Source organism: Lontra canadensis, unplaced genomic scaffold, assembly GCF_010015895.1.
Source record: "Lontra canadensis isolate GAN:19392208 unplaced genomic scaffold, GSC_riverotter_1.0 scaffold33, whole genome shotgun sequence".
Classification (NCBI taxonomy): Eukaryota; Metazoa; Chordata; class Mammalia; order Carnivora; family Mustelidae; genus Lontra; species Lontra canadensis.
Window position 1 is genome coordinate 7,785,672 of NW_022631027.1, and position 23,800 is coordinate 7,809,471.

The window sequence follows — 23,800 nt, forward strand, 5'->3', positions numbered from 1 at the left end:
GGATTGACATCACAGGGGTCAAGGTTTTCAGCTGGCTTGGTCCTGGTTTTAGTTGAAAGCTAGGGTTTCAGTCAGCATATGAGGGAGTAGTGTGGTCAGGATAGTGCAGGGGTGACTGACTTATTTGACATATTTGGAGCTAGTTGGGCCAATGCAGCTGCTGGCATTGTCAGGAGGTTGGAATGTAAAGAAAAAGTAAGCAAATAATATATTTAGGATTATGGGAGCCAGATTTCTCAGAGATAGAGAGAGAGATATAAATATGGAAAGGGAAAATACTGGATTAAATCCTGAAGTACTGAATTGGAATTGAGGATCTCAGTGTTTATATGTATATACAGAAATTTATATAGCAGGGCACCTGGGTGGCTCAGTGGGTTAAGCCTCTGCCTTCAGCTCAGGTCACGATCTCAGGGTCCTGGGATCGAGACCTGCTTCGGGCTCTCTGCTCAGCAAGGAGCCTGCTTCCCCCCTGCTCTCTGCCTACTTGTGATCTCTCTCTCTGCCAAATAAATAAATAAATAAATAAAAATCTTCAAAAAAATTTATATAGCTGTACATCTTTCTGTGTGTACACACTTTTTTTTTTTCTAAAAATTTTATCTGGGGTTGGGGGAAAGAACAAACAAGGGGGAGTGGCAGAAGGGGAAGAAGACTCCCTATCAAGCAGGGATCCTGACATGGAGCTCAATCCCAGGACCGTGGGATCATGACCTGAGCCAAAGCCAGAAACTTAACCGTCTGAGTCACTCAGGTGCCCCAGGCATGTACTTTTTTGATCTGTCCACCAATAAGGCTTTTATTCAATGAATTGTTCATGTCAATAATGAACTTTCCAGTAGCAATGAGCATGTCTCAGGTGTTGATTTCCATATACTATTTTTCATTCATTCATTCACTCATTCATTATTCATTCATTTTAAAGACTGTATTTATTTGAGAGAGATAGGGAGAGAAAGCACAAGCAAGGGGCAGGGGGAGGGGCAGAGGGAGAAGCAGGCTCCCCCCTGAGCAAGGAACATTACGTGGGGCTTGATCCCAGGACCACAGGATCATGACCTGAGCCGAAAGCAGACGCTTAACCTACTGAGTCACCCAGGTACCCCTATACTATTTTCCATTTTAAAGAACCAAGATTTCTTGCAAAAAGCACAAGATAAGCTTGGGATACCTTAATCTGCTTAAAAAAAATAAGGAAGAGCACAAAAAATCAAAAGAACTTAGAAGCAAGCTTGGATAGACTTCCATAGACCAAATGTGGGAAAAGTTCCATAGCAAAGTACATGACAACCATATATTGGAACTTACTGAATAAAGTAGGAATCCATGAGTTCACACTGATACAAATGAATAGACAGTGGATGGAGAAGGGACTGTCCTTCCTCACAGAATATCAATCAAAGCATTAGCAATGATGAACTCACCATTCGGCAACGAGAATACTGATACTGATTCAGGTAACAGGTGTTCATAGACTTAAATTAACTGGTGACAATTAGATGAGACACAGGACATTTACGTAGGCTCAAAGACTGTCCTCACCAAACTCTTTTCACTAATTTTAAAAGAGAGAAAATTGGTAGATACTATCCTAACCAAGTGATCAAAGTTAACATCACCAAGGATGGGACAATGTGACACTGTGTACCTCCAGGTACGATATAGTGAGAATAGGACAATATTTCTAACAAAAAGATATATACTGAATCTAATCACGAGGAACCCTAATCATTTTTTCTAATCATTAGATAAACCCTAACTGAGGGACATACTACAAAGTACCTGGCTTATACTCTTCAGATAATCAAGGTCATGAAAGAAAAGACTGGGAAAACTGCTCCAGATCAAAGGAGAGAAGAGACAGGACAACTAAATGCACCATCTGATCTTGCATAGGAAGGGATGCTGGGGCAGAGAAGAACAGTATTGGGGCAATCAGCAAATTTGAATGCTGTCTGCGATTAGATGATCTACATCATTGTTAATCTCCTGATTTTGATTGTCCTACTGTGGCTATGTAGGAATGGACCTTGTTTTAGGGAAACATCATTAAAGCATTTAGGGGTAATGAGGAAATCATGTATGGAATTTTCAAATTCAAATAGTTCAAAACTGGTTCAATATTGGATGAGACTACACTGAATTGATAAATAAATGGAAGGTAAATGAACATCTTTACAATATCGAGGCTTCCCATCCATGCACATCATAGAGGACTCCATTTTTTCCAAAATCTCCTTAAATGCTTCTTGATATAGTCTAAAAGTGTCTCCATGAAGATCTTGTATGTACTTTGTTAGATATATTCTCAGGTCTTTCAAATTTATGTTGAGATCTTTCTAAAAACTTTCACTTCTTATTAGTTGATGATATACAGGAAGACAACTGACTTTCGCATAACTGTGAATGTAGCAACTTTGCTGAACTCCAGATATTACTGACTTGTCTACATATATAATCATATCAGCACATCAAAACAATTTCCTGCTTCTAGGAAAGAAAACACCAGAGAATTAATTGACAATGATGTGCCATAAAAATATACATGGTTGTCATTTAAAGAGATTTTTATAGTTGTACAAATACAGTAAGTAATACGAGCTTAGCTGGGAATAATGTAGCTATAGTACCATCTTTAAATTAAATCACCCAAAGAAGGGAGGTATGACTTCACTGGCTTCTGAAATCTCTGGACAAGTCCTTCACAGTCATCATCTCTTCTTCATCTCTGTATCAAAAGAAATACCTTGCCTGAAGTGCACTAGAAGTGATTTTAAATATTCATGGATATTAATTAAGTTCTCAGGATGTAAAACAAATCTATCAAAGAAAGTCATGATCAACCCTTCACAAATGACTTCTTGCAAACTTGAACAAGATGCTTTCCACAAACCTTTCTGGTGGTCTTGCAGCTCTCCAAAAGGCTCCCCACTACTGCCCTTTCCCTTGACTCATATTCTTTCCATGTGTCAAAAAACAACTTCCTGTGAAGAACTGCCACCGTGTTACTAAGTAGAACAGGGCAGTGTACACTCTGTGTCCTCTAGAAATAGCAGCATCTGCTCAGGAGGTACTTACTTAGTGTCCCAGGAAACTAGAAATACCTATAGACTGATGGATTAAGCTGGATGAGACGTCAGAGAGCCCTAAAGACAGAAAGGCCCAAGTGGAATTCTCACTTGTGAGGCTTAACACAGAGGCCAGCTGATTATACCACAGATTCTTTGACTCGGTCATCTCAATACGCTAAAAGAAAACTGAAGGAGTTTAAAAGTACATTTTCAAAGTTTCAGTATGGGATGATGAGAAAGTTCTAGAGATGGGATAGTGGTCATGGTTGTAGAACAATGTGAATGTACTTAATGCTACTGTACACTGGTTAAAATGGTAAATTTTATGTTATACATATTTTGCCACAATAAAAAAATTTTAAAGGTGTATTTTCTATTGTTAAATATTACCTGATATTACTTAGTAATAACACAGTCATTAAGAGTACTAAACATCAAGAATCGGACAGCCCTGTGTTTGAGACTTGAATCCAACTGTTACACCTACGGAACCAAACCACATTATAACCAGGCCTTTGTTTCCTTATCTGTAATACAGAAATAGTAAAATACTTACCTATGTAGTATAGGCTGCTGTGAACTCGAAAGGAAATAACTTATGTAGGAATTTAGCAAAGTTCATGGCACAAAGAGAAGGTTCAATAAATGCTGGCTCTTATTTTCTTTTTAGGTTTTTGTAGCAATACAATTCTTTTATATCTTGCACAATAAGGACTAAAAACAAGACTCTAGTACAAAGGAGTTACTCATTTCTCCTTAGTCCATAATGTCATATAGAGCTATATAGAGACTTCTTACAAAATGCATTCCATGTTATAGTCAAGGAATATATGAGTTCAAGTACTGACCACTAACCCAATGGTGACTAAATCTAGTCTCACACCCGAAGAGGCAACAATTTCAGAGAAGCCACGAGAACCTGAAATAATTTAACAGGTTAATATATATACATATATATGCACATATATATGTATATATATAATATATATAAAATATGTATTTTTATCAAGGATAACATATTCATATAAAAGCGTTTGCTACAAATAGAATTCACACATAGAAAAAGAAGCTATTTAAATTTTTTTGTCCCTTTTATATCCTGTTTTAGGCAAAATGATATAACCCAGAAAATCACAGAACTGCACTAGTTCTAAAAACTAGGAATTTTATAAATGAAATATATCCATCCAATCATCTACACTTTTTCTCAAATTCCAAACAATGAGGCTTGCCAAACTATACTTAGAATCAACTTAAATAAAATCTCTGCATGATTTGGATGAAACATACATTGTCAATGGTTAAAAATTCAGGTAGAAAAAGTACATAAAATTACTTAAAAGTAAAAACATTTTATACCAAAGTAGTGGTTAAAAAAAAAAAATCCCAGACAACATGAAGAGGAAATGCACTGGATTTTAAAACATTTTTGGACCAATTTATAAAATACCAAAACGTTCAGAACTGTTGAAAAACAAAAGTTTATGTTGAACAAGGCAAGAGGTGAAAAGATATTAAATGTATTAAAACCATCTAAATCCGAATAAGACAAAACTGAACTATGTAATTTAGAAATAAGTTTAAGTGTATTTTCTTTGTACAATTCAACTGACTACCACATGGAAAATCTGGCCATTAATCAAAATGAAATTAAATACAGATTTGCAAGCCTTTTGGCCATTGTGTAAATATTAACAGGTGAATTGCCAACTGAAAAATAAAAGGTTACATACATACCATATGAGAGGTCAAAGATGCACACTATAAAATCATGTGAACAAAACAATCATACCAGACAAAGATCTTTCAGGCACTTGCATTCGGAAATAGTCCTTTTATAAATAAGCAACGTAGTTTCACTTCAAAAAATAAAGCAGATTTTCCCCAATTGCACCTATTAGTTGAGAACTATATCATATATTAGGGATGCATTTAAATGGACCATTTTATGGGAAAAATCAACTAAACTTTAAAAAACATGAGTCCACCTATTTATTCACAACTTTAAAAATACAGAGATTTCCAGTGAGGCGCAGATGGGGGCCCTATCAAAACAGTCTACCATTCAATATGACCAATGCAGTATAACACGATACAAGGACAAAAAGCAAAACCCATGATGTGGCAATACTGTAAAGAAGGGGCCCTGTCAGAAGTTTCTTTCACGAAACAAACACAATACCACAAAATAAAACAACAACACAGAAAAGCTGGATTCTGACAACCCTACACAAACTGTGGGATTTCATCTTCCAGGTCTTCAAACTGTTGCATTCGTTTTAGTCTCGGTCTCTGACACGCGGGAGGAACTTCGGGCAAGTCCCGCTCCTCAGAGTTCTCTCCTGGCTTGCTGGTGGACTGCGTGGAGGCAGGGGGTGCCTTGTCGGAGGCTGGGACTGTTTTTAGCAGGGGTCCCTGGGGGGTGGGGGCTGTGCTGGGAGGCAGTGCTGGGGAGGGGGTTGCGAGCCTCTCCTCATCCCCTCGCAGGCTACTGGTGGGAGCACGTGGTTTGTAAAATGTGGTCCAGTGTTGGGGCTGCAGCGTTCGGGGCGCTCTGACAGCCACAGGAGGGCAGGAGTCAGAGGACCGTCTCTCTGACACCTGTCTCACTGACCTGACTGGTTCTGTGTATGGCTTACTAGGCCGGGGGGAGCTGTCTGGCTGGTCCCCACCGATCCTGATGCTCACGGTTCCCGTTCCAGCTGCAGTCTTTGCACTGAGACCATTTTGTTCATACAGTCTCTCCCGAGTTTTTTGTAGAGTTTGCTGGTCAAAACCGTCCATTTTTGAATAGACAATAGTAGGAGTATCCTTCCTACTAACTCCATCAAAGGTAGGATTCTTGCAAAACTTGTCTGAATTTACATTTCCCATATTTCTGACGGTTCTCTCATTAGGAGGGCTTGTAAGAAGTAGTAGTCTATCTACAGGCAAACTTGCAGGTCTAACTTTGGTCCGTGGAGCATGCCTTTCAACACTGTTTGTTTCCCTTTCTGATTTCAAAGTAAGTGGCTTGGAAGTTTTACAGACATCTTCCATCTTTTGTGATGCTGATTCAAGCTCTTGGCTTATAAGCAAACCCACTTTGTTGTCTAAAAAGGAAAAGATTTATTTAAAAATCAAACTTCATGACACGTGGTTAACAAGAGTCTTACAGAATAACTTGGAAAAATATATAAGACTCTTGTTAACACTCTCAGTTATCTATGCAGAGAAGTTAAATACTCAAAGTATTAAAGGTGCACTTGAAATAAAAATGTTAGAATTTTACATTTATTTAAATCAATATAATAAACAGCTACAAAATCCACTGCAGGTTAGTAAAACAAAACAAAACAAAACAAAACAAAACAACAACTGCTGAAGTAACTTTTTTCTCTTAATGTGCTCCATGCAAATATTTCTGAGATGAAAGGGGTGTCACAGTTTCAGTAGGTATTGGTATTAATTAACCTCAGAAAAGCTACACTAATTTACACACCAACCAAATGCAGGTGTGCCCTGAATCCAAAGGCTTTTGCCAACTCACTCAATCTGCTATTTCCAATTACATCCAACCCACAGTGAGAATATAGCCCATTAAATGCCTCAGATGCATCCTTATCTGAAAAACTCATCAGTGCGCTCTAACATTCATCCTGTCCAATTCAGGTTGAAGAGTTCAGTTTTAAGTAAAAAACACCATTCTCCTCACTGGTTGTTTCCTCCCAGGCTTCCTTTCTTCTCTTTCCTTCAATCTGGACTCATGGGCCATGCTTTTTCAAATTAGAACCCTCAGCTCCTTCCAACCTGGTCCCTTTTTGCAGCGTCTCCCCTAAAAAATTCCTAGTTGTGGAAAATGCCAGCCCTCTGCTCATGCAGCCCTTTCCCGCTGGAAAACATCCAACAAGTCTGTGTCTGAGCACCATTCTGGCTTTGAATTTCAGCTGCCCCGAGCACAGCATGTGACCCCTTTCCCTGTGGCCAGGTCCTTTTCCCACATCTCTGAGGCAGAGGTTTGCAGGCAGGAGGCAATCAGAATCAGCTGTCAGTCTTCATGTCATCTGACCTTCCTTACCTGACACTCTCTCCCCTGGGCTTCCAGGGCACCGTGCTCTTGCTTTGCCTTCCAGGGACCATCCCAGGTCCTTCTATGGACCACTCTAAAGGAACTGAGTGCTGGTGGCAGGGCCAGAGTCACCAACCAAAGTACACTTTTTTTAAAGCATTTTGGTTTTTTTTTAAAGATTTTATTTATTTGATAGAGATCACAAGTAGGCAGAGAAGCAGGCAGAGAGAGAGAGGAAGGGAAGCAGGCTCCCTGCCGAGCAGAGAGCCTGATGCGGGGCTCGATCCCAGGACCCTGGGATCATGACCTGAGCCGAAGGCAGAGGCCCAACCCACTGAGCCACCCAGGCGCCCCTTTTTAAAGCATTTTTAAAAAAGATTTTCTTTATTATTTGAGAGAGAAAGATTGAGAGGGCAAGTGGGAGGAGGGGAAGGAGGAGAAGCAAACTCCCTGTGGAGACTGATTGGAACTTGAGCCCAGGAACCTGGGATCATGACCTGAGTCGAAGTACAATTTTTAAAGTTCCCAGGGATAAACTTAAGAGCGTAATGGGTCAGAGTGCAGCCTCTCAAGCCCAACTGCCAGGCTGAGCTCAGCTCTACCACTTTGGCACTGGGCAAGGCAATGTCACTGGCCCTGTGTCAGCATCTGTCAGAAAAGATCATGATTGTATCTATGATGATGTGTGGCCTAAATGATTTAATCATGAAAAGTGCTCAGAATTGATTTGGTATATGATAGGCTCTCAGAAAATGACATTTATTATAGTTACTCTTCCTAATTGGTCATGATAGTAAATAATTGATCATGTTAGTAAAATAAGTATAAATTTAAGTTCAAATACTAACTGAACAATTTACTAGTGGCATGACCTCAGACATTATTTAGCCTCTCTCAGAGTATTTGGCGATGAATCGAATGGGGCTGATACTACTGACTTTTTAGCACAAAACTGTTATGAAGATCAAATCAGATAAATGGAATCAAACAATAAGCACAGTGCTTAGCACAAAGGAAGAGGATGCTTAAGTGAAAGTCAGATCCCTTACTTTTTGGATCCTGTCAGGCTACGATCACTGACATAGGATTACACATCAAATTTAACATATATCTCTACATTTTAAAAATAACTGAAATTTAGTTCTAGAGATATATAGGATTATAGTAACAAATGGAAGCCTTTTTGCCAGCATGACAGCTACTAATCACTACAACTAAAATGATCATACGGTGAATAAAATATATGTATTTGTGCTTAATGTGTGAAAGGTGACAGGTAAAAGCACTTGAAAAAAATGTTAGGAGTTTTAGGAGTCTAAATGTTTTAATTTTGAGGAGTCTAGCTGACTTGTTATGAGCAATTAGGTCAATACAATGATTCAAAGTAACAGATTTTATGATAATTCATACAGCTCAATACATTTCTGCCTTGACTTTGATATGGCTCAACACATTTCTTCCTTGACTTTAATTGATGGCAAAAATGAAATTTTTGTGAGCCCCAAGATGTCTTTTTATAAGAACGATTACTGTAAAGAATGACATTCATTTAAATGTAAGGTATAATGGGGCGCCTGGGTGGCTCAGTGGGTTAAAGCCTCTGCTTTCGGCTCGGGTCATGATCCAGGGTCCTGGGATCGAGCCCCACATTGGGCTGCCTGGTCAGCGGGGAGCCTGCTTCCTGCTCTCTCTCTCTCTCTCTCTCTCTCTGCCTGCCTCTCTGTCTACTTGTGATCTCTATCTGTCAAATAAATAAATAAAATCTTAAAAAAAAAAAGTAAGGTATAGTAAACAGCAACTTTTTAATGACCAGTAAAGATACATTTACTAATGAAGCTTCTTTCCCTAATTTCTCTCAACTTCACTCACTGTAGCTGTTAGACAAGGTTTGTTGGCACAGCTTGGTTAGCAAACATGAATTTTACATGGCCACTCACCAATGAGACACGTATCACATTTTTCTAATGCATTTTGCTTCTGTTCTGATTCCTCAAATGATGTAGCTGGCTCGAAAATTTTGGTCTCACTATCCACAGTGTGCATATCCTGTTGATAGAGGAGAATTCTTGAATTTGAAGAAGTAAAACACATCTCAAAAATTTTTAACTTTAATCTTATTAATAACTAATAAACATTATAGAGTTCCACCACAATTCCATAAAGGTCAAAACTCACCTCCTTTGAAGAGAAAAACAGTGTCTTCATAGAATGTTCTGGGTCTCTTTCTTCTGGTGATAAAAGAGGCTTTGGAAGGCAACCTTGATCAACATGAGGTATACCACCACCTGTACTATACACGACCACTTCTTGTGGCTGCAGGGATCCATCGAAGATCTTCTGTGAGTAAGTGATGAGGAACTCGACCAACCGGGCTTGGTTTGAGTATTCAGCGAGAGAGGAGATGGTGACAGGAGCAGTTGTGGGCCTTGGCCTAATGAGACTTGGTCCAAATATCACCCCCAAGTTTTTGGAGTTCATTTTGTTTTCTTCTGCATGATCTACGACTCTGTGAAGTAGAACACATGAAGCTGTATGAGATTTGCCTATTAGATTTCCTTGCTGGTAGTTCACTATGGACTGAGAAGGGTGGAGGAAAAACGGGCAGCAGAAGTCTAAAAAAAGGATATATTTATCTGATTAGTTACTGACAACACACTGAATTGGGTTTTAGAATATTAGGATAACATTCAAGCAAGTAGAGGAACTACTAAAGTTTGACCAGTAGAAAAGCAAAATCAAAAACGAAGAGCTGCTCCTATGTCAGTATACAGCACATCCTCCCAGGGCCCTTGTGCTGGAAACTTAACCGTCATCGTAGGTTGCTCTCTCATTGGCCACAGCTGGTCTTCAAGCCAAGCTGATTCTGCGTCCTAAAGATCTTTCTGCTCGATTGCCACTCCCAGAGCTCTGGCCTTATTTTAAGCTCTCCACACCTTTTATCTCTATAACTACCCAAGAAGTTCTGAATTGCAGTTAAGGATCCCCTCCAACCCATTCTCCATACTGCTGCCAGAAAGATCTAACAAATCTAAACACGTTACATTCCTGGCTCCAGATTCTTTAGTGGGTATAGAAGGAAGACAGTCAACTTGTCTGGCAGGTACGTAGGACTTTCTTTATCGGGCCTTGGCCTAGCTCACTTCAAGCTACTGCTTGCTACGTCCCCTTCGCCAAACTACCTATGCTTCCCAAGAGCAACATTATCTCGTGCACCTGTGTCTGTTACCCTCAACCCAGAATGCTGTTTTGCACAGTCTTTGTCCCCAAACCACCACCCAGTTCTTCCAGTCTGGCTCAGGGCTAGCTTCTCTGACTCCGGCCCCTCCATCCCCTCATTGTTCTCTGCACACTGTGCCAGCCCCGTTAGAACAGGAATGGTCTGTGCTGCGCTGGTCTGCAGATCTGCCGTCAAGAGGAAGAGCACAACAGGTGACAGAGACCTAATATCTGCATCCTTATTTCCTTAGCCAGAGCGCAGGACACAGGAGGCATCTGAGTTGAAGGTGTTAGCTCTAAGCATATCTATTCAATGCCTCCCTTTCCCTAACACATATGAGAAGTAAAACATTCATTTTAAAACATCACAACAATATGAATGTACTTAATACTCCTGAACTGTACACTTAAAAGTGGTTAAGATGGGGGTGCATGGGTGGCGCAGTTGGTTAAGCAACTCTTGGTTTTGGCTCAGGTCATGATTTCAGGGTCATGGGACTGAACCGCACATTAGGTTCCATGCTCAGCACGGTGTCTGCTTGGAATTCTCTCTCCTCTCTCCCCTTGTCCATGTACTTAAATAAATCTTTAAAAAATAATAAAAGTGGTTAAGATGGTTAATTTATGTTATGTGTATTTCACCACAATTTAAACAAAACCAAAAAAGCCAAACAAAAACCTGATCAATTGTCCACCCACTAATGAACGCTCGCCTTATACAAAATTCTTACCGCTTAAGATGAACTATGAGGTAATGAAGACTGTTAAAATTTGATACTGGCAGTTGTCTTAGAAGGTCTTTGCTTTTTATAAGAATTCTGTTTATTTCTATACATGTACTTGGCCATTTTTTGTCCTCAGGGTTATCCTTTTTTGACTCTTGCTCTTCATTTACATGTTGGATCTCTTTTGCAAGGTCTATAAATTCCTTGTACAATCGGAATAAAATGAATGGTTCTGGGAGCTAAAGAAATAAAATCACATTAGGAATATCATTCTGTCCACTTTTTCCCTTTTAATAATTTACTGAATAGCTACTGATGGATTTACTATGTCCCTTCAGATTAGAAGGGACTTAGAAATAGATTTATGCTTGTCAGTGATGTTATCTATTAAGTGACTCTGACATCATCGCCAAAAATTTTATCTGTATTAAAAGTGAGTTAACTGATAATCAGTAAAACATTCTAAAATCAAAAGCTGCATGAGGGATTTTAAAACTTTGCTATATATCCTATACCAAGTACATTCATCACTGCCCCAAAGTTAGCATGATCTTCACCTGTTTTATTAAAACAAGCCAGTCATATTAATTAGAAAAAGCTTATATTCTGAATTTTATTGGCATAGGGTAGACAGAGAACAAAATACTATTGGGTCCTTTTGTTTTACTTTGACCAGACTGAAGATTAGCATAAGATAGCATGGCTTAGAAGAAAGACATTGCTAATGTTTTATTTACCTAATTTTCAAATACAACTTGAATTGCCATAAGTAGGTTAAAGAAAATGTTCCTCTCTCAAACTATCAAGGGGCATGCCACCTTGATCCCTCTACTGGCACAAGCGATTTCAATATTTCCACCGCTCAGCAATGGAAACAGCCCATATCTGGCTAGCAGGTGTCCTATACTATCTGTGGTGAGGTAGGCACCCATTTCTCCAGTTTCCCCTGCTGGTCACAGAGAGGGGAGGCCCTGAGATTAATTTCTACCTCTATTATTCTAGGATCTGAAGGAGCTCACTCAACCTCTTGAGGCTTTAGATTTCCCAAATATGAGTAAAATGAAGGCTACTCTCTAATACTATAAAAATTGAGCATGGCTCCCCACACTAAAATGTTGGTCCCATAGCATTCTTGAGATGGAATAGTATTGGACCCCATTTATTTCCCCCCTCTGACTGGCCAAAAGGGACAAAATGACTCATTGTGAGATGAACAGACATTCAGAGGTACTCTGTCTCCATTTCTCAGCTGAGAATTCTGCAAAATGTGAAAGAAATCAAGTTTCTTGGGCTAACATGGCAGATCCAACATTTGTACCTAGTTTCTTTCCCTCTGACAACCCCACTGAAATAGTTAAGTCCACAAAGACTAGGAGAATAGGAAAGGAGATAAAAGCAACGTTTAACCACTGAAGAGCAGATAAATACGTAATGGCTTAGCAGTCCTGAGAAAGCTAAAATTCCAAAATGAGAACCAATACAATTTACAGGAGACCCACAGACTATTAGCATGAGGTACTCTGATCCTGGAGGAGAACGGGCTATTTAAGAAGCATTAGATCTCCAGATCCTTGTCTCCACTCCATGTTTCTCAACAACATTTTCCCCAGCAGTGTGGGGATTTCATCTCTGGACAGTGTAAAAGAGAGGTCCTCTGGATGGCCAATGTCAAGCACAAACAACAGCTGCACAACTATCTAAAAATAGGGATTTAGTGACTGTCTGCCTGCTACAGCAGAGATTCTGGAGCTTTCTTACCCAAGGTGGCTCCTAGAGTTCTGGCACCACACCTACAGGCAGGGAAAGACCTTTCTCTGGGGAATCAGCCAAGCCTAAGAGCAGAGACCTAGAGATACAGACAACCGGTGTTTCCCAAATAGCCCTCCTAGATCACACTAGAGCTTAAAATCTTTAAAGCCTGTACGTATTCAAAACCTTCCAAAGAGACTTCAATTCCAATTCTTTCATTTTAAGCAGATAATCATGAAAGACTGAAATCAAAATAAGCAGAAACAAAACGAGCTGAAGATCTAGAACTGTGCTGGCAGTATGGTAATCACTAGCCACATATGGCTACTGAGCATGGAAATGTCACTATTCCAAATTGACATATGCTCTAAATGCAAAATACACACCAGATTTCAAAGACTCAGTAACCCTTCATTTCAAACAAAAACAAAAAAATTTCACTAAAATTTGAAAAATACCGATTAAGCATTCAGATGGTATTTCAGTATGTTACATATTAAAATTAACTTCACGGTTTCTTTTTATGTGGCTCCTAGAAAATTTAGTATTATATATAGGGCTCGCATTATATTCCTATTGAAAAGCACTAGAGGCTAAGCAAAGAATCCTTAGAAAAAAAGCTATGAATATCTCATATAGATAAGATACTACATTCATTAAAAAGGATGTTGTAAAAGGAACAGAGAACCAATTTCTTAGAAATTAAAATATGATCTCAGAAATGAAATAGATTATAATAGGTGTATAGGATAAAACTGAAGAAATCTTGGGGCACCTGGGTGGCTAAGTCAGTTAAGCCTCTGACTGTTGGTTTCAGCTCAGGTCTTGATCTGGAGGTTGTGGGTCTGAGCCTCACACTGGGTCCCATGCTGGGCATGGAGCCTACTTAAAAAAAAAAAAAAAAACAAAACCTGGGGTGCCTGGGTGGTTCAGTCGTTAAGTTGTTAAGTCAGTCATGACCTCTGCGTTTGGCTCAGGTCATGATCCCAGGGTCCTGGGATCGAGCCGCAGGGCTCCCTGCTCCGTAGGAATCCTGCTTCTCCCTCTCCCACTCCCCCTGCTTGTGTTTCTTCTCTCTCTGTATCTGTCTCTGTAAAAAAACAAACAAACAAAAAACAAACAAACAAACAAAAAACCAAACCAAACGAACAAAACAAGACCAACTGAGGAAATCTCTTAAAAAGTGTTAAAAGAAAACAAAAACAAAAAAAAGAAATAATAGAGAAAAGATGAAGGAACTAGAGAACAAGTACAAGCTGTCCAGTAAGCACATTTCCAGAAAGAAAAAACAGAAAATAGGAGGAAATGAGCAACAAAATAAAAGTCCTAAAAACAAAAGGCCAAGGAGAACGGAGCCTGTGGAGTACCTGAAGTGACAGATGAGTATACATCCACATCAAGGCATACACTGTGAAACTTTAAAACAATGGGGAGATAAAGAAGATTCTACATGCTTTCAGAGAACAAACAATAGGCCTTATACAAAGAATTAAAAATGAGAAAGATTTCACACTTCAAAGTAAACAATAAAAAAATGCCTTCAAAATTCTGAAGAAAAATAATTTCCAATCTAGAATACAATAACCTACCACACAATCCACTTTCCCATCCTGTTCAAGAGGCAGAATAAAGACATTTTCAAATAACTAAATTTACTCTTATTCCACCTTGCTCAATCAAGTATGGCATAACCAAAACAGGAGCATAAACCACAAACAGGAAGACATGACACAGAAGACAGGCATTCCCTCAGATGAGAGAAGGGGGCGGAGAAGGGAGATCCCAGGAAGACGGCTATTCACAATATTAGAAAGGATATAAATGCAGAACAGAACTCCAGAGATGGACATGATGAGAACCATCATTGCTCTGCTCTCTGTGACTATATCTTCATTTTTACTCAAGGAACTTGACCCCAGCTCTTTTCCGTACTTGGCTCATCATGGCAATGCACTGATGCTCCTGCAACCCCTCAATGAGGAGCTGCTGCCTGAAGCCACTAAGGCCGATTACTGTTTCAACACACAGAAGAGCATGTGTGTGTGTTTCTCTTTTGGATCTACTCCTGTAAATCTCAGATACAACAGTGAGCACAGAAAGAGAAAATACAGAGCAGCCCACCCCCGACCATATTCCTGCTGAATCTCCAGTATCCAGCTTATACAAAAGTCCTGCATGATGCCCCAAATCTGTTGAACTGCAGGTTCCCAAGATGCCTTCATGATCTTGCCCGCTGACCTCCCACAATGGCTATCTGAGGATGTCAGTGAAGGTAAAGGTGGACCATGACTCAGACACTGTGGAACTTACTGAATCCTTCATTAACAGTGTGAATAATACACAGCTAGATATATGCTTTCCTCTCAGTTACCTAAAACTTCATAAGACACTGTTTAGGAACATGCAACAGGTATTAAAACTATTAAGAAAAGGAGGTATTAACATGGTTAGAAAAGACCACTGGGGTGGCGTTGAGGGCTACTACTGGAGAAGGGCACGCAGGAGCCTTCAGTAAGGTAATGTTCTACTTCCTAAAGCTACGTGATGGGAAATGAGTGTTTTTATTATTATTGGTCTTTAAATATACATGTATTTTATATACTCTTTGATTTGTAACAATAATTAGAGACATATGGATATGGTCTATGTCAATGAAAATATCTGTGTAGCAAATGTTATCAGTAAAATAACAATCATATTTTTGTTCTTTTCTCTTTAATGGTATGTTTCAAGGGTAAAAACTTTACCTGTCGAAGGTATAATTTCAAGACTTCACAGATGTCGTGTGAACTAAATTCTGAAATGTCTACGAAGTGCATTCCGTTTTCCAAGGCTTGACACAGTTTTTCAGTTTTTATTTTGTTTCCACATACACGATAAATTCCCTTGAGAAGAAAATGGAAAAATTTGGCAAAATTCTCCTTTAGAACAAATGGCTAAATGCAGACATCTCCATACATCTGATGTGTCTACTTCAATTTTTATTAATAATTCAGGAAAAAACTAGGGCCAAATGAGGTAACATTTTCTAAATAAATCTGAATAAATTCAGATTTTATTTATTTATTATTAGTTTATTTATTCTGAATAAATTCTTTTAAAGAGACTTTTACTTGTTAAAAATTGAGAGCACTGTTTTCCTTTAAAGGCTCATCATTAGAACAAATCACACGGGCATTTATATTTTTAAACTTAATTTTAAGAGTTACAACGTACCTGTAAACACAAGGCTCTATTTTCAATCTCTGAGGCACATATTTTGAGTACAAAAGGGATGCCATCTGGTTCCTTTTTTGCAACTTGTATGAATTCTGCTCCAAATAAGTGTATTTTCCCTGGAAGTTTCTGATGACCACAAATGATGACTAAGTTTTCCAAACACTTACGGTGGCAAACAAGGAGACACTACAAGAAAATGACAGTTAAAAAATGGTTCATTTACCTCAAAACTATGAACAAATGAGCAAACTATAGGTAGAATGGTAACTCTACACAAATGATTTTAAAAGGTATTACTTGTGGTGTCTGAACTATGCTTAATAGCTAAATGAATTACAAAATTACACTGTGGTTCAGGGGTGCCTGGGTGGCTCAGTGGGTTAAAGCCTCTGCCTTCGGCTCAGGTCATGATCCCAGGGTCCTGGGATCGAGCCCCGCATGGGGCTCTCTGCTCAGCAGGGAGCCTGCTTCCTCCTCTCTCTCTGCCTGCCTCTCTGCCTATTTGTGATCTCTCTCTGTCAAATAAATAAATAAAATCTTAAAAAAAAAATTACACTGTGGTTCAATTTATTAAAAATATACATGTAAGAGAGCCTAATCAATAAAATTAGTAACAGAAAAGTATAAGGCAAAAAGCATGAAAGAGCTAATGGAATTCCAGAAAGATCTTACCTCTTCACATTCAACACCTTGGAATACTACAATGCCTTCACAATCCCTACATTTTGTGGGGGACCTCAATTTTCGAAATTTGTGAGTGAGAGCCGCCTTTGACATCAATGTTTTCTTAAATGTTCCAAGGGAATTGGGTCCTTGCAACAGAAATAAATTGGTATAAGAATTGTAAGATGACATAACAATTATAACACATGATGCTAAATTCTGAAAAATCTTTAGACTTTGTAACATTCATATGTCACAGGAAGCTATTATTTTGAGTCTGCAACAGCAAAATAGGCATCCAATTTATAGATCTCTTACAAAGTACACATTTGAGCTGTAAGTAAAAAATCACCAAAAAACCATTAAGGTACTTCTAAAATAGGATGGCATTATGTTTTCAACATCAGCGAATCTACACTGTTATTAATATACCCTTTATAGCACCTGGAAGGCTGTTACAGAATGGTATTACATTCTTAGAAAATGTCCCTATGAAAGCTTCAAAGAAAACTAGCTGTATGAGACCAGTAAGTGTCACTGTTATTTGCATTAAAGATAAAGCTACTCTTACTCTGAATTCATCATAAAATTAAAGATAATACTAGCTAGTTTTCCATCAGTATCCTACCTGAGATCAGATGTTCCATATTATTTTAGTAAATGATGCCCAAACAGGTATAAGGAGTTCTCAAATGTACAAAACTAATTTATATGAGTCTAACTCAGGTCATTAAGGTAACTGATTTCTCTCTTATATCTGTCAACATCCATAACTTTCCTTGTCCTCAAGAACATATTTATTTAATTTTCCTGCCTAACTTCTCGTGCACTATTTCTTTTAAAGAGACTTTTTCAGAGTTTCTCATGCATTACAACACTTTTAACAGTTAAGGCACTGTATGAGGTTTATAAAAGATCAAACTAACTAGTTTATTTTTGTACCCTGCTAATACATTTTAGATCTAGTAGTTTTGTTACTTATTCTTTTATTCTTGTTTCTAACATTTCACTAGTGCATTATCAACCCATACTTGTACATAATTTTTGGGATAGATTTAAGTCAATATAATGTCTTTTAATACACAGCAAAGTAATTCTTTAAATTATACTATTTTCCTAATATCATGCAGTGTTGCTGACTCAAAGGGTTTAGTGAGAATTTGATTCAGGTGAGAGTAATACCAGCTTCTGAAGGGGAGGGTGGTTCTCTTTCATCTAGATCATCTGCAGAAGACATGGTTCCACTGGATGGAGTTCGTGGCAGTTTTCGATGAAAGTCTCCTAAAAGGAAATGTGACTACAATCACCTGACTGTTCACAGTAGAATTTAAGAAATGGGTAATGACAATATTTTTTGAACAACACAAGTCATACTATTTTGTGGGCTACAATGCAAAAAGCTGTTTCCATTCTCAGACTTTAGATATAGGGAATTCTGATTTTTATTATTAGGAACAAAAGAGAATTCAACCAAACCTGACTTTTCCAAATAAATTTAAAATTGAGAAATCGTACATTCCAATGAGACCTTACTGCCAACTTGTGATAGTTAGAGATTATATGCTCTACAAGGACAGAGATTCTTTTCTATTCATGTCTTACCATCCACTATCTAACAAAGTGACTAGCACAATGGTAAACTGTCATTAAATGCTTGTTGAATCGAATTACAAAGAAACGTATACAAAAATAATACACAAAAATCTAATGAATACATCAATACAATGGTAACATTTCAAGTTGCGAGGAGGATGGGAGAGCGGGAAGCAGGAATGAAAATCCCTGGCAGGAAGCTGAGAGCACAGGACACAAGCTGTGTCAGCAAAGGACGCTGTGTGGGTCTCAGAGCCGCCTGACTAGGGCCTGAGGTTCCTCTGCTCCCTGCAGAGCATACAGCCAGGACTCTAGCTATCCAAGTGGAAGATCTCACCTTACCTCAAGGCCTTCATGAGCTTAGGGATGCGAGTTAGAAAAGGTTTTACAGATGATTTCAACCAACATCTTTCCCCCCAAAAGATTCCTCTTCAAAATATGCTTAAGAGGCTGGCAGTCACCTAGTTTTTGCTTTGAATTGTGCTCTCAGTGACTGAGAAATCATGGGGTGCCACGTTCTACTTAGAACTATTCTAACTGTGAGATGGCCTCCTTGTATTTTTGAGCAGCAACCTGCCTGCCCACGAACCCCAGCCTTTGGTCCCCGTTCTTCCTGAAGGAGATGAGCACTGTCCTTGAATCCCTTCCCACTCCAGGATGTGAGGATGGCTGTCGTGTTCCCCACTTCCCTCATTCCCAGATCAGGCCTCCCCAGATCTTCACCATTTACCATGTAACTAGTTTTCAAACTTTTGTCTTTATCACATGTAGTCTTATGGGATTCCAAATAATTTAGGGCTTGTTCTAGAATGGGTCTTAATTTCTGGGCATAGCTACAACCATCGTGTTTTTACAAAGTCAATTACAAACACTCAGCCAAGTATTATTTAGGCTCACAACTTCAGGGTGTCGCTTGCACACAACTAGTTTTCAAGGAAGACACAGAGTAAGCCTACAAACCCCAATGCTGCATGGAAATTATTTCTTACTTTAAATTTCAAGAGATTTATTTATAGAAATAAAATTTCTGTAATATATAGAACACTATTTAAAAAATGTCTTGGACTTTTGAGGCAGGTTATATCTTATAACATATTCCACAGCACCAAGGATCCTAGGAGAAGGGCTGGGAAGAACAGGATTGGAGCAGTCTTTGGTAGAAGAGTGGAGGAGAAAGAATGTCTAAGGAAGAATCTCATGGGTCCAAATACTACCTTCTTTCCCTGCTAGCTGTATTACCTATGGCAAGTCATCCTCTTTGAAGCCACTAAGGAGAAGTCAACACATCTATCTTGCCTCTCTAAGGAGCATTGGACTCTCCTTATCAAAGTGCCTTTTAAAGGTACATTTAAAAAACTGAGTAAGTAATCACAGGCACAAAATTAGTGTTAACTGAATTGTTCACCACAGCAATTAGCTACAAAACAATCTAAAATGTATAGTTATGTTCACAGAATGGAATACTATATAGATTATAAGTATAAAATAAAGATATATAAGGACAGCTATTCACATCAATATGGATCTAAAAAAACATGAAAGAAGTCACACAAAAAAATGGTATAATTCCATCTGTATAACATTCCAAAGAGGGCAAAGCTCAAGTAGATACAGGTAATAAAACATTTAAAATAGCTAGAGAATGATTGAAAAAATCCAGGATGATGGTCTGTTCTGGGCGGCAGTGGGGTAAGGTTTTCAAGGAGGTGTCCAGAGGGCCCTGCTAATATACTGATCATGTTTTATTTCTTATAGGCTGGGTGGTGAATATATGAGGGTTTGTCTTAATTTTCTTTAAACTGCATGTGTATATGTATATACTCCTCTCTAGGAGACAGTTGATTAAAAAAATCAGGTGGTTAAAATATATCCCCCAAAAGGAATATGTCATTGAATTTTCTCTGCTAGACTTAAATGCTATGTACCTGGACTTATAGATTCAGAATCCAGAGATCTAGATTCACTGCTTCCTCCAGTGCTCTCAGAGTCACTAAACATCCCAAATGTCCATGACCTTATAAAAGAAGGACCTTTAAGAAAAGAATATTTAAAGTCAAACTTGGCTACAGACAGATTTCATGAGGTGAAATACTGACATTACATAAAATGAGACAAGTCAAATTTCTGTACAGTGATCAAACAGTCAACTTTAAGACAGGCACAGTGCTTACAACTGCGAATAAGGCCTCATGAAGTTTTAATTCAAGGCCTGATTTTTAAATTCCAGAGTTGCAACTCATTTAATAATCTCATTTAAACAACTTGATCTTCCATAAATCAGAGCTCTCTTTAATGTGAAAGTCTACCTGTTACATCAGCACTATTGGAGCATCTGTCCTCTTCAATCTTACTAGAACTGTCAGGAAGGCGCACTACATCCTCTAACGAGTCGGTAGGTCTGTATCCAGAAGTGTGGGGACTATTTGTTAATGGTTTATTTATATTCCTAAGAAAAACCCAAATAAAACTCATCATTTAGAAGAATGACTAATACCCAGACTATTTTATTCTATTTTCAGAAAAATCTGCTACTTTAATGAACAGAGTAATTAAATATTAAAAATAAATCTTATTATATGGTTCAACTTCTTAGAGAAGATGTGAACAAAATTTATTAATCATTTGAGCTTATTACAGCCAAAACATGGAAAAGAGTAGCAAAAGTATGGTCAATAATTCATGTCATGGTTAAACTTTTCTAGTATAACGTCTATGGAAAATGTAGGTTGTTAAATATGTAGACATTCAAAATAGATATGAATATGATTTGCCATTCTCAAAGGATTTCTAAATCTCAAAGAACTGAGCTCTGTGTCAAAATGAAAAGCTTTACACTTAAGTGATTCACATCTGAATATAAAATGAGTTCAGAAAGTTTTAAAGTCAATTCTGCCAATGTTAGAAAAGACACCACCTACTATCAGATAGGAACTTAGCAATAAAGGTTTTATCTTTTGAGATAATTTCATTTACACATTAATTCTTACCCATCAACTTTTTCTTCTTCGGTTGCATTTGTGGCCTTGACGAACTCACTGTACTCTTGACCTGGGTCATAGAGTTTGGCACTATCACAGAGAGACTGTAAATTGTTTGCAAGGGAGGCTGCCTGAAGGTGTTGCATCTGGAAGAGGTTAACTGTCACCTATGGTCACAGACAGAGACAAAAGGCAAAATAACTTCCACTATACAGAACACTATATAAAGATAGATTGATTTCGAAAGAAAAAAGGCCATACAGTGAAGCACAGAACACTGAATATCACCATAAGCATACTAGGTTGCCTGGCTTTGTGCAAGGTCTAGATTAGGTCTAGATCTAAAAAAAAAACAAAACAAAAAACAGTAGTTGTAATTCACTATCTAGGAGCAATCGTTGTCAGCAAAACTGACTGTAAACTGAAAAGTTCACAAATACATTCCCTTGTCCTACTGGTTCATAATATTAGGAGACAGATGTGTTTTTGAGGATCCCCAGCTCCGTATGCTGATGGTCCGACCGCAACAGTCTAAACTCTTAAGTGAGAAACATAAGGGAAAAGGTTTCAATCAGAGTATAATTATTTTGACTTTTACTTTTTCAATCCTATTAAAAAATGCTTTCCAATTATAATGTATCCTAAGGAACTCAGCTTTAATAATTAGGCATTATCTTGAATCTATCCAAAATATATTATCCCACTGAGTTTCTACAAATGCCCACATATACTACTATTCCTACTACTCGTAGTAATAGTAGCAATTTTTAACAGCCAGCAAGTGCCTGCAAACGTGCCAAATCCATTCTGAGAGTTGCACACGAATGAATTAATTTAGTGTTCTCAGAAACCCAGGCTTTGAGCGTATTATGGCAAATAAACAGATGAGATCCCAGTCCTCACAAAATTTACGTTCTCCTGAAGGTGAAGTAAGAGAGAGGGTGAATAAATTCTGTAGATAAGATAATTTCTGGTATTGAAAACTTCTATAAATACTATATAAGACTGTCAAGTTATGAAATATGAGCTGGGATGCATTTGCAGAGTGGCACTTCTGATATGGCAGGTTAGTCAAGCCTCTCTGAGTAGGTCACACCTGAACTGAGATCTGACGTAAGAAAGAGCCAATGCAAAGTTTCAGGGAGAAGCCCAATCCAGAAAAAAGGAAGAGGTAGCACAGAGACCCCAGAGCAAAAGTGAGTGAGAAAGAGCTTGCCATGCTCAAGAAACACTTGAAAGGTCAATATGGCTGAAGGCTTGTCCAAAGAGGTGAAGTTTCAGTTTGAGGTGATACCAGAAACAGGAGGCATTTAAACAGAAGTAAGGAGTCTGAATTTAAGTACAATTGGAAGCCAGTGGAGGGTTTTAAAGGGTGTTAAGAGCTATCACAGAATTTATGTTATAAAATGCCACTCTGGCTTCCAGGTGAGCAATGTGAATAAATGCCAAATTTCAATTGGCTTAATATTATTTCAAAGACTGCCATGTTTCCTCTTCATTTCTCTTGTTACACCAGATAATCTGCTGAAATTCTGATTAACCTCTGAGACCTTTCCAAGGTAGAGAGGCATTCCCGAAGGATAAATAAGACTCAGCATAAGTAGTATTTGAAAAGTAAACATAAAAGAATAGCTTATATGTGTTATAACTCTCTCAAGGAACAAAGGAAATTCAAATGGCAGATGGTAAAGTTTAGTCCTGCAACTGGCTATGATGAGAAAATTCCCCAGTTAATGGTAAACTGAACTTACTCTCTTGATCCTAAAGGTAACTGTACATTTTTTATACTTTTTAATAAGCTTTATGAATCTAGTTAAAAACACCAATAATTTAAAAAGCCAAATGAATATACTGGCATAATCAATTCATCGGCTGAATGTTTGTTTCTGGGTACTTATTAAAAATAAAGACTTAAGGAGTTATATATATGGGTAGTCCAATCTTAAAATCTGTTTTCCCTAAATTATTCAGCCTTCTCACTTACCTAACAGAAACAGTAAAGAGTGAACCCCAGTGGGGTAGATCCTACAGGACTCGCTGGGGATCTTACCTGGGGTGGCTCACAGGTACCTCAAAAATCATCCTGCCTCTAGATTTTTTTGTGCCCCAATCTGCAACCTGAGTCAGGAACTTAGACTTTTCTTCTAGTCCTCTAGTTAGTACAGTGACCTAAGTGCCTCTTAAAGGGGAAATGACCAAATGTATGGTAACAGAAAGTGTGATTAACCAATGTCATACTGTAATTCTGTTTGTTTTCTGGAACTGTTCCCTCTAGCACACAGGACTTCAAACTAGATCTATCCCCAGTTTTCATCACCTACAGCAAATTTTTAGTTCCTCCAATGGCACTTGGATTAGTACAAATATTTATGATAGCTGTTCAGAGAGAATTTGAATTTCAAATAATGGGGAAAGTTTCTTTCATATAAAATAGCAATAATCTAAAATAAATTTGGCTCAGTATAATTCTCTATCCTATATTATTTTAAAGATAAACTTTTTTTGAATGTACTCTAAAACTAAACAAAACTCTTGCTC

General features: G+C 38.2%; 1 protein-coding gene and 1 long non-coding RNA gene across 5 annotated transcripts in view; one reads left to right on the forward strand and one right to left on the reverse strand.

Moving 5' to 3' along the window:
• Positions 1 to 245: 245 nt before the first annotated feature.
• Positions 246 to 21,920, forward strand: LOC116873377. Its single transcript, XR_004383800.1, has 3 exons — positions 246 to 321; positions 21,741 to 21,744; positions 21,909 to 21,920. It is a non-coding gene; the product is annotated as an uncharacterized LOC116873377 (long non-coding RNA).
• The window catches only part of ARHGAP29 (Rho GTPase activating protein 29), a 74,353-nt gene continuing 54,256 nt past the window's right edge, over positions 3,704 to 23,800 (reverse strand). For all 4 annotated transcript variants that reach the window (XM_032867171.1, XM_032867169.1, XM_032867172.1 and 1 more), the window contains 11 exons: positions 21,272 to 21,429; positions 20,591 to 20,730; positions 20,210 to 20,314; positions 17,874 to 17,972; positions 16,701 to 16,840; positions 16,026 to 16,214; positions 15,557 to 15,694; positions 11,067 to 11,299; positions 9,295 to 9,625; positions 9,057 to 9,165; positions 3,704 to 6,163 (listed from right to left, as the gene is read on the reverse strand). In XM_032867171.1, coding sequence (XP_032723062.1) covers positions 5,298 to 6,163; positions 9,057 to 9,165; positions 9,295 to 9,625; positions 11,067 to 11,299; positions 15,557 to 15,694; positions 16,026 to 16,214; positions 16,701 to 16,840; positions 17,874 to 17,972; positions 20,210 to 20,314; positions 20,591 to 20,730; positions 21,272 to 21,429 — 2,508 coding nt within the window. In that variant the 3' untranslated portion in view covers positions 3,704 to 5,297. The remainder of the gene's footprint in view (positions 6,164 to 9,056; positions 9,166 to 9,294; positions 9,626 to 11,066; positions 11,300 to 15,556; positions 15,695 to 16,025; positions 16,215 to 16,700; positions 16,841 to 17,873; positions 17,973 to 20,209; positions 20,315 to 20,590; positions 20,731 to 21,271; positions 21,430 to 23,800) is intronic.